We start from the raw sequence: 11349 nt of genomic DNA, 5'->3' as shown, positions 1-11349 counted from the left end.
TGAAACATTACTGGAGAGGAGTAGGGTTGGACCTCTCTAAGCATCCCCAGGAGCATAGGTTCTCTCTATAGGAGGGTCATACTGGCCCAGAGGACTGTAAACTCTCCAAGACCAGGGTCCAAACTTACTGTCTTGCTCTGCAACTGCTCTTCTGGCTCAAGACAGGCCTCAGGAGGTGAACAGAATGGGTGAAAGAAACAGGTAAACAACAATGATCGTGACAATGAAAATTATTCATGCAAGATACTTTGTATTTAAAATCTCATTTAAGGCTAAAGACCCATTTGAACAAGATCAAGTCATCCCCATTGCACAGGTGAGCAAACTGAGGATCTGAAAGGGAAAGAACAATTCTTACAATCATTAAGTGATTAAATTCCAAATAGGCTTGATTCTGAAGTTTAAAGTCCTCACAATCACCGCATGGACAGAGAAACTGACGGTACACCAGTGGCACTGTGGAGTCAGAGACCAGCCACTAGCTTCAGCCTGGCTTTTCCCCCAAACGGCAGGGTACGACGGGAATCACGGTGACGCGTGCGCAGTGGAGCGGCGGCGCCCCCCTGCGGGCTGCACGCAGAAGGCGGCAAGGGGCGCTCAGTGCGCCTGCGCGCGCGCAGAACCGGTGGCGGCAGCTCTCGGCTGTGGGTTGTCTGTTCGCGGGGCAGGCGCGGCCATGGCGCAGCCGGAGAAGCTGCTTAAGGAACAGAAGTACGACCGGCAGCTGAGGTGAGCGGGAGCTTACGGACGCGAGCGCGCAGGCCGGCGAGGTTCCCCGTGTCCAGGCAGGGCTTAAGCTCTGGGCGAGCGGAAGGACCGCCCTTGGGCCTCCTGGGCGGGCCCGGCCCGTGTGGAGCGGGGGCGCCGGCGCTCTGGGCTTGGCCGGGCGCCGACGAGCTCTACCAAGGCCGGGACTCCCCTTCCCCGCGGGGACGCCCGCCTGGCCGCGATGTGCGGCTCGAGGGGCGCGCTCTCAGGTCAGTCTGGTTCCCCGGGTGGCTGCCCGTCCCGCCTCGCTGCGCCCAGGCCCCTCGCTTTGCAGAATGGGGGACCAGGAGTACCCCGTCCCGAGAGCGGCAAGGAACGCCCAGGAATTGTTCTAAGCCGGCGCTGTCCCATTGGAAATGTGTTGTCATGCGAGCCACGTATACACGTAATCACAAATGTTAAAGTAGCCACCTTAAAAAAGTACAGACAGGTAGGTGAAATAAAATTTTATAACGTCGTTTACTTAACCCGGTAGGTTGAGAATATTGGTATTTCGGCAGTACTCATTGTAAAAAGTTACTGAGATATTTTACCTTTGTTCCCCCATGCTGTCTTAGAAATTGGATATTTTATACTTTGAGCACATTTTAATCCATGCTAGCATCATTTCTGGTGCCAGTAGCCACGTGTGGCCAAGGGCTACTTCTTAACTCGGACAGGACCTATCGAAACCTGATGATCCCGGGCTCCTTCCCCACCCTTGCCTTTTTCTTCCTCATTGCGTATTTACTGAGCATCTTTTGTACATCGATGGAGATACTAAAAATGCTTAATCTCCTTCCTGGAGCCCCCGCTCCAAGAGAAGTTATAAATTGTCCCTAAAGATCTGAAGTTCCATTTGCACCTACAGCCTGGGGCTTCTTAGGGGATTTAGATGCTTAGCTCTGAGAGGTTCCTTGAAGTCAGACATTCCTTGTGTTTTACATATGGGGAAACTGAGTCTTAGAGAAGGTAAGTAGTTTACTCAGAGTTCCCCATGTTTTTAAACTCTGGCATCTTTAGAGCTGTTACTCAATTGCATTATTGCTTTGAGGATTCTGAGGGGAAAGAAAGAGAGGTGACAGAGACCATCATGTTTTCTTGTAGATTCTTGGAGTTGTTGTGCTTTGGATACAGGTATAAGCATGTGTGATCCAGTGAGAGGATATTTGAAGTTGCTAAGCACCTGAAGAGGGTTTTTTGCTGAATTGATTCCATTAGATTACTGGTAAACTTTACCTTTCATAGTGGATACTAGTTATTGGTTTGGAAGCGTCAGAGAGAAGCAATTAGAAATAAAATTTTGGCTTATTTCACACATCGTCTAGAGATGCACCATTATTCTTAGGCTCATTCTCCAACTACCTAAACATCTGTCAACTGAATATGTGCCCTACTTTCATGGGAAGACAAACACAAAAACACAAAACCCAGATATTTCCAGTCCATCTGGTTCTTCCAGGATATTCTTTCATTCATTTGACAGCTGTTCGGTGATCTGCTACCCTAGATAAAGCCCTGTGCCACGCACTGGGGCTTCAGTGGTGAATATATGGGGGTAATCTGGGCCCTTATGGAGCTTAGAAAGGTGGATGCTTAGCAGATAAATCAAATGATGCAGTTGGTTGTGATAAGCTGTTCACTACGGGGGAGTCTACTTAAGTCAGGTGACAGGGAAGCAGATCAAAGGCTTTCTTAGTCTTCTGGGCTGCTAATACTTATCTGGATATGGCATTTGCTAATGATTTGGGCTCCCCTCTACTTCCTATACTGACAAGAAAAAGTAAATCAATTAACAGATTTTTTTTGGAGGTGAAGCTAATCATTTTAGCCTGGAAACTATGAAACATGCAGTACAGTTACTTTATGTAAGAACACGTTCAAGATCAAAGAATCCAGGGGCTGGGGATTTAGCTCAGCGGCACATTGCCTGCCTGGCAAGCACAAGGTTGTGAGTTTGATTCCTGGTACCAGGAAAAGCCAAAAAAAGAAAAAAAAAATCAAAGATTCCCATTCCAATGAGAAAGTTACTGTATATTATGTTGAAAATTTTAAAAATGTTTAATTTGTGTCTTGTTTTATAGGTTGTGGGGTGATCATGGGCAAGAGGCTTTGGAATCTGCTCATGTTTGCCTGATAAATGCAACAGCTACAGGAACTGAAATTCTTAAAAATTTGGTACTACCAGGTAATGTAATTTAATGGTTGTATTTTAAATTGACTTCTTAATCGGACTCACATCTGTAAATACCACATTGTTTCTCTGGTGTGAGAAACTGAAAGTGTAAATAAAGACCAAAATATATAATAGTATTGTGAAATAGGAAGAAAATACTCAAATGGGAAGGGGAACAAGGGAAAGGGGACAGGGAAACGAAAGAAGGGAAAAGTAAAAAAAAAAAATGAGAAAAGAAGGAAAACATGAAAACAAAGCTTTTGCAAATGGGGAGTAGAAGAAAGGTTGAAGGGAGGGGAGGGGAATGGGAAAAAAGAAGAAGCAAGTTATGTCATGTACAGGTACTACAAATTCTCTATGATGAATATGATCATTATGTATATCTAAAAATGTACCATTAAAATCTGATTTTAGAAAAAGTAAAGGAGTAAAAAAATGAAAAAAAGAAAAGAAAAAGGAAAGGAGTGACACAAAAGATAGGCAAAGTAGATAGAAAATACATAAGTGGTGGATCCCAAAGAAAACTAACCTAATAAAATTCAGAAATTAAAAAAAAATAATAATAAATTGACTTTGTTAAAGCTCTAATCTAGAAATATTCTTAACTGACTCTGTTTTGTCTCCTAGGTATTGGATCATTTACAATTATTGATAGAAATCAGGTCAGCGGAGAAGATGCTGGCAATAAGTATGTTCTATTCTTTCAGATACATACATATTAGGAAAGGCAGAACAATGTCATGCAGGAAATACAAAGAAAGCCAGAATTTAATTCATAGTTAGCTTTGATGTCTTTGAGTGATAGTACAAGTTTCTGCTCTCCACAACATGGCCCTTTTATGGGTATTTGTAAAGAAAAGTACTTTTGCTTACTTGATTGATTATAGCAAGACGTGAAGAGAATTAGGTTTCTTTTTCTTATGGAGCTGAGAGCTCTTCCACAATATAGCACTGTGACTGATAAGCAGCCTTTTATTTGGGCCATAGAACATGATAGAGATACATGTGGATGCCTGAATGAAGTTTAGTTTCCTGCAAAAACAAGTGGTTCAGGACATTTTCTAAGGGTAGTTTGCAGAACACTAATTTTAAAGAAATGTTACTAGATGCTGAGTGGACCGGTGGTCAAATGAGTTTGGGAAATGAGTCAAACGGAGTTAAATTTTTTTGCTATAAAACTTTAATATCATGTGTATTGTGTGTATTATGAATTTCTAAGAAGGAAGTGTAGCATATGATGTTTCCCAGTTTTTAAGTTTTGGAACCCTTTTTTCTCAGAACATCTTTTGAAATTTATATTCTGTGGTACTGTATAATTTGGGAAGTGTTGATTGATTAGCTCAGTTTTGTAAGTTTTCATCAGATTTTCTTCCTAAGAAGTCTGTTAAAATTTTTTTTAAAAGTTTGTTTTATATTATGAATATAATACATGCTATTACAAACAGCTTTTTCTTTATAGTCACGTGAACCTTTGAATTTTTTCTTCTTGTTCTATCCACTTTAGTTTTTTCCTTCAAAGGAGCAGTATTGGCAAGGTAAACAATCTGTTATAGAATATATTTGTGTGTGAGCATCTAATAATGTAATTGTGTTTTGATGGCTTTCCCTTTTTTTGTTCTGTCTTGGTTTGGTTTGGTTTTTTTGAGACAGAGTCTTGCCCTGTAGTTCAGGCTGGCCTTGAACTTACAGTGGTCTTTCTTCCTCAGCCTCCCAAGTGTTGATTACAGGCATGCACAACCATGCCTGGTAGCTGTCACTTTGTATGAGCTTATTTTCTTAGAAAGTTAGTTCATTTGTCCAATAGAGAAAATCTTTATATGTTTGGTAATTTAAGAATTTAGAAGTACTGTGTGATTTTACCCTTCTCTGTTTTAAGTCTTAAATAACAATATTCATAAATTAGAGTATCCTGGTTAACAAAATTTTTAATTGACATTAGCCAAAAGATTCTTTATTTTTATATTCCGAATACAAAATCTTACAAAACCAAGTTAGTGAACTTAGTATAATATTCTGAATGGAAGTTTAATGTTTGTGTAAAAAATTATAGATGTGAGTTATTAGAGTAAGTCTGAACTGATCCAGGATTGCCTGCTGTGTAGGGGTTTTTGATCATTTGCTTAATCAGAAAAGTTGAGGGCAAATAATGTCATTTGAGAACTCTGAATAGTGATAGTTTAGCGCTGTTTTAAGCCTCAGTTTAAACACAGTGAAAACAGAGTTGTCACAGCGGTATAAGAAATTTTGGTGGTAGTTTTTCGGTGTATTTTGTCTGATCTGTAAATTGGGGGATTACATTTTAACTAAGTAATTTCTAATGCAAGTCAACTGCTTTGTTTTTTAAAAGAACAGAGCTGAAGCTGCCATGGAGTTCTTACAAGAATTAAATAATGATGTCTCTGGAAGTTTTGTGGAAGAGGTATAATATATATATACATTTTTTTCTGGACTAAAATACTATTTTTTAATAATTTAAAAATCTACAAACTTAGAATTTTGAATTTTGTATCATTTAAATTTAGTTGGAATTGAATTTGTTACTTCATATATTCTAAAATAACTATTTCTGCTATGTTTAATGTGGATTGTGAAATTTTGGATTTTTTTTCCCCTGTCCTGTTTAGAGTCCAGAAAACCTTCTAGACAATGATCCTTCATTTTTCTGTAGGTTTACTGTTGTGGTTGCAACTCAGCTTCCTGAAAGGTAAAGTTTGATGTTAATATGTTTTTTAAAAAATTGTAATTTTACTAGATTTGCATAGTTTTATTCTCTTTCTACAGTTTAAGGTATGGCTTGTAAAATTCTTAAATTCCATAGAAATATTCAGTTTGAAGCTCTTGTCTGTATTCTAGCATTGAAAAGATGTAGAAGAATAAAAATACTGAACTCTGAAATTTTTTTGGATGTATGTAGAGCCTTTAAAGTGAGCACTGGAAAAAATGAACATTGGCTACTTTTTAGGGTTAAAAGCTAGGTAGAATTATAGCAATTATTTGGAAATACATGCATAGGATTTATAAATATTTTCTGTCAAGGGAGTTGTTTAGAAAGTTTGTCAACAGCATTCTTCTTAAGATAACAGACTGGGCTTTCATGTCCCTCTAATCCAAAAAACATACTTTCTTTGAGACTGTAGCCTTGTAAAATTACTTGCTTTTCACTGTATTCTTGAGCTGCTTATGTAAGTGCAATGATGTATCTTTGTATTTATTATTTAGTAAGAAAGCTGCTTGAAGATATTTTCATGTTTGGCATGTTTCATGTTTGGCATATTCATTTGCTTATGTTCTTATTTTATTTTGCTTTCCTTTACAGTACATTACTACGTTTAGCAGATGTCCTCTGGAATTCCCAAATCCCACTTCTGATCTGTAGGACATATGGACTGGTTGGTTATATGAGGATCATTATAAAAGAACATCCAGGTAAAATTGTTGAGCATATGGGGCTTGCTATCGATGCTTTAGCTACAATTTTAGAAACTTAGAACCTCAGAAAGTCAAATTTAAATTGCAAAGTAGTTTTGTAGCATGTATCTTGTTAGGGTTCAAAGTGGCAATTAGACTGAACAGGTTTTAATCTGCTATTTCTTTACTTAGCATAGAAGGATACAAAACAGAGACAACAAATACAGCTTCATCTGATTAGGAGGCCCAATAGCTACGCAAGTACAGTGGTGCCTCAGTTTACAAACTAATTCGTTTTACAATTTTGGGGAAGATGACTGCGTTTGTGTTTGTATGGGGAAGATGGTCTTTGTTATATTTGTCGCCTGAAGTTGACAAATGGAAGCAAAATCTTGCTCAACACTTTTGTTTGTGAATCAAATGGTTTGCAAACAGAAGCATTTGTGAACTGAGATATCACTGTACTTACCTTCTTTTGCCTACATAGGGCATATACGGATTGACACAGGAGAGAGCCAGAGTCATACTACCCTTTTATTCCATTCTCTTGCACGCCTTCAGTTCCCCCAGTGCATATGCCCTCCCATAACCATGTGTTATGGTTGATACATTGTGTCAACTTGGAGAGTCTAGAGGTTTGGCTAAGTGACTCAGCAGAAAGCCAGGGTGCTTACTTTGTATACATCCTGAGCCTGTGGAAGAGGAGGGCAAGGAAATTACGCAAGAGCTACATGCCCCTTAGGTGGGGGTAGCCCGTTTACAATGTAAGGGAGGTTCGAAAGAGGCTGCTTGCCGCGATTTCTCCCTTTTGCTCTGGCTGCTTTGCTGTTCGGCTGCCATTCCCCCCTTTGCTCTTGTTGCTTTGCTACCTTCTGCCTCAGAGCCAGCCGAGTATGGGCTGAAACCTCCATGAACTGTAAGCTAAATAAACCTTTCCTTCCTTCATTTTGGACTTTGGGTATTTTGTCTCAGCAACAAGAGAAAAGTAACCAAGACAACGTGATAAGGAATTTACCCAGTTACCCTTCTGAAGAAAACAATCATGATAAGTCTCTTATCAGCTTGTGGCTGATACTAGCCCTTTACCTAGAAAAGCTTAAATTTAGGTTTTCTTTCAGCACTCACACAATGTTCTTTATTTGCTTGTGAAAGCATTTTCATTCTATGCCAGGCACTCTGTTAGTGAAGTAATACCCTTTGGCATTGACAGCATCACTGAGGAGTAGTATCTCAATGAGCAGTTAGTTTATTGAGTAAGCTTCAGGTGTTTGGTGGTGGGCTACTTGAAGGTTACAAGTGGGAGAGTGATAGGGTATAATTTTTATTTTAAATAGGTCACTCTGAAGTTGAGTGGATAATGAAAGGATTTAAAGGAGCTAAGATTAGAGGTAGAAGTTGCTGCTAATAGATTTCCAATGATCTAGATAAGGGGTTGGAGCAGAGTGCCCATTACTTAGAGAAGATGTTATGGGGATGGAGAAGAGGGGAAGAGGAGGTAGATAATAAAATTTAACATTGTTTGCTATGTACCTGTCTTTATGTGTATTATTACATTTACTTTTCCCAAAACCTTTATGAAGTAGATACTGTTGTATCTGCTTTTTACAGATGATCTTGACGCACAGAGAGATTAAGTTATTTGCCTAAGGTCACATAGCATATGACTATATATCATGTCTCTTTCTAAACACTTAATGAAATTGTGCACTCTCTCATACTGTCTCATGTGGAGAGCAGTGTGCAAAGTGAAATTAGGAAGTGAGAGTGATAGTGTTGGGGTCAAGGAAATGAAAATCCAGCACAAGCATCAGATTTCTAGGCATCGCTGCCTATCAAAGACCACAAAAGGAAGAATGGCAGGTTGTCACACCTTATCTGTATATATATTTTGTTAGATTTTGGGGGCTTTGTTTTATTTTGTTTTTGAGACGGTCTTGCTAAGTAGCTAAACTACCCAGGCTGGTTTCAAACTTGTGATCCTCCTGCTTCAGACTCACACTAGAATAGTGGTATTATAGTTACGCACTACCATGCTTAGATTTACTTTTATTAAAACTTATAGCCCATTTAAGATTTGTGTGTTTACTATATGAAGTTTTATATCAGTAACAGTAAAAAGTAGGTCCTATGACCATTTAAGAATTACCAGTTTCCTATAATGTAGCATATTGCCACAATATTACCAAAGAATTAAGTTCATGTTTTTGGATTGTTCACAGTAATAGAATCTCATCCAGATAATGCATTGGAGGATCTACGACTGGATAAACCATTTCCTGAACTGAGAGAACATTTTCAGTCTTATGATTTAGATCATATGGAAAAAAAGGTTGGTGGTGTGTGATCTTACATTTATACATAGGCAAAATACTTGTTTAACCTAAAGTTTTTGAATTACACCAATGTAAGAAAATATCATAACCTTCCATATTTTGTCATCCAGGTTACACAATAACAAAACTACCTTGTTTTCAATAAATTAATTTTTCTTCCAAATTTAAAAGATTTTTTTTTTGAAGAGGAGTACATAAACTGAACATCTCTGGATAATCACCATCCAAAGACATTACTATATCTCAGAAGGCTTCTTCGTGGCTTTTTCCTAAACAAATGTAATTTAAAAAGGAGTTTGAGCTGGATGTGGTGGTAGACACTTGAAATCTTAGGTATTTGGGAGGCTGAAGTAGGAAGATCACAAGTTGAAGGCAAGCCTGGATTATATAGTGAAGCCTGGTTTTAAAAAGAAGAAAGGTGGGCTTTGAATTTAGCCACGTGCAGTATCAGTGTCATGTGCCTGTACACTCAGTGCTTAGGAGGCTGAGGCAGTGGATTGCTTGAGCACAGGTAAGACTAGCTTGAGGAACATAGTGAGACCTCACGTCAAAAAAAATTGAATTTGAGATAGATTGTCATTGAATTGAGCCTCTTGAAACTTAAATTACCCAGGTAATTATATATTTCATTACAGAAATAATGCTATTTATAATAGCCTATATAATTTTTTTCCTTTGGGTGGTACTGGGGATTGAACCCTGCACCTCACACTGATCTACATCCCCAGGTCTATTTTTATTTTGAAAAATAACTTCGCAAAGTTACCTAGGCTGGGCTGAAACTTGTGAACCTTTTGCCTTAACCTCCTCAGTAGCGGAGATTGCAAGCATGTGTCGCCATGCTCAGCCAGACTATATGGTTTGAAGAGGATATATATTTTTCTTAAAGATTTCTTTTTGTTTGTTTGTTTGTTTTCCGGTACTGGGAATCAAATTCATGACCTTGCACTTGCCAGGCAGGTGCTGTGCCACTGAGCTAAATCCCCAGCCCTACTCACCTACATCTTAAAGTGCAAGTGTTTTGGGGATTTTTTTGAGGGGGTGCTGGTGTTGAGAAAGCTTTCACTGTAGTCTAGGCTAGTCTCAAACTTACTTTAGCCAAGGCTGGCCCTGAACATGTAATCCTCTTGCTCAGTCTCCCAAGTGTTGTGATTGCAGCCATGTACCACCACACCCAGATATTTATTTGGTTCATCAGAAAACAGAAAGAAGATTCTCTTAGTCTAGAATTGGTATCTGAAATCAAGAGATTTGAACTAGGTTTGAGAGTGGCAGTCTCTGAGCCTATTTTCTTGCTAGGAAAATGGTAATATAGTCCATACTTGACATCACAGGCACTGACTCTTAAAAAATGTCTAAGCCAGTCCTTATTAGCCCAGTTTATTTTCCTGTATTATTTTACATGTATTGGGAGATAATCATAAATATTACTGAATTTTTAAAAAATGATATGGCATAGTGAAGAATTGTTAACTAATGCTGTTTTTTTTTCACTTGTCTTTCATTTTAGGACCATAGCCATACTCCATGGATTGTGATTGTAGCTAAATATTTAGCACAGTGGTATAGTGAAGTATGTCTTTTCTTTTTTTTAATTCTGTATGTAAATATATTTTCAATTTATTATAGAGAATTTCTGTAAAATGGAATGGGAGATTTTTTTCTTTGTGGAGTTGTAGGGTATATTGAAGCTTTTAAATTTAAATCTAGTAGCTCTTTCAATACTGATATTTTTATTAACAAATTGAAATTTGAGTAGGTGTCATTCTTAAAACTAGCAATGGGGAATGAACATAGAAAAAGAGCTTTTGGTTTCTCTTTTCTACCAAATGAGCCTCTAACTTCATTGAGGTATGTATTTGTTGATAGAATCTCATGTGGAGCGTGGGGAAGACTTTGGACTCCTAATTTTCATATTTTGAGTTTTTAAACATATTTTAAAATTTTTAACCAATTTAGACAAATGGACGAATTCCTAAAACCTATAAAGAAAAAGAAGACTTCAGAGATTTGATTAGACAAGGTAATATGGGATGTGATTAAATATCATGTAAAGTTTGTAAAGCAAATTGCTTGAAGAAGCAGATGTTTATTCAGTTTCTTTTAGAATCTTTGTGAGATGATGCCATCATGACCTTTTATTTTACTTTTTCTCTGGGGAGGTAAAGGAGCCAATTCTTGTATGATTTTTAAGACGGACAAATGATAAGCCCTACTTCTTCAAGGTTCAGTATTTGGATCCTCGGTTAGAATTTGACAAGATTATTTCTATAATAGTGGGAATAGAAGGAGTGAGAAGAAAATGGCTATCGTTTGTTAACCCTTTTTCCATTTTAATAGGAATTTTGAAGAATGAAAATGGAACTCTGGAAGATGAAGAGAATTTTGAAGAAGCGATTAAAAATGTGAACACAGCACTAAATACAACTCAGGTATTAAGAGTTGCTAAAGGATTCATAAAAGAAATACGTTTTCTGAAGTCCTAGGATGTGAAAGTTAATCATAACTTTTTAAATGTATAGTTAGAAATAAATATAACAGCTTTATTTATTAGAAGTATATAATTTTTTTTAAATTTTTTTTATTTTAAAGAGTAAAAGAAAGATAACATAGTAATGGGGGGGCTTACCAAATTACAGACAAAGTGGTAGGAACACAGCACTAAATACAACTCAGGTATTAAGA

The 11349-nt window shown here is 37.8% G+C and overlaps 1 protein-coding gene across 2 annotated transcripts in view; it reads left to right on the top strand.

Moving 5' to 3' along the window:
* The first annotated feature begins 506 nt into the window (after positions 1-506).
* The window catches only part of Nae1 (NEDD8 activating enzyme E1 subunit 1), a 24459-nt gene continuing 13616 nt past the window's right edge, over positions 507-11349 (top strand). Inside the window, exons 1-11 of one of the 2 annotated variants that reach the window (XM_005388472.2) lie at positions 507-729; positions 2832-2935; positions 3551-3611; positions 4428-4458; positions 5271-5342; positions 5548-5627; positions 6240-6349; positions 8551-8660; positions 10175-10237; positions 10624-10687; positions 11005-11096. In XM_005388472.2, coding sequence (XP_005388529.1) covers positions 677-729; positions 2832-2935; positions 3551-3611; positions 4428-4458; positions 5271-5342; positions 5548-5627; positions 6240-6349; positions 8551-8660; positions 10175-10237; positions 10624-10687; positions 11005-11096 — 840 coding nt within the window. In that variant the 5' untranslated portion in view covers positions 507-676. The remainder of the gene's footprint in view (positions 730-2831; positions 2936-3550; positions 3612-4427; positions 4459-5270; positions 5343-5547; positions 5628-6239; positions 6350-8550; positions 8661-10174; positions 10238-10623; positions 10688-11004; positions 11097-11349) is intronic. The other variant, XM_005388473.2, reaches the window with a different exon arrangement.

Source organism: Chinchilla lanigera, unplaced genomic scaffold (genome assembly GCF_000276665.1).
Source record: "Chinchilla lanigera isolate Chin_1 unplaced genomic scaffold, ChiLan1.0 scaffold00032, whole genome shotgun sequence".
NCBI classification, from domain to species: Eukaryota; Metazoa; Chordata; class Mammalia; order Rodentia; family Chinchillidae; genus Chinchilla; species Chinchilla lanigera.
Note: the sequence above shows the minus strand (reverse complement) of the source record. Positions and strands in the feature narration are given on the sequence as shown.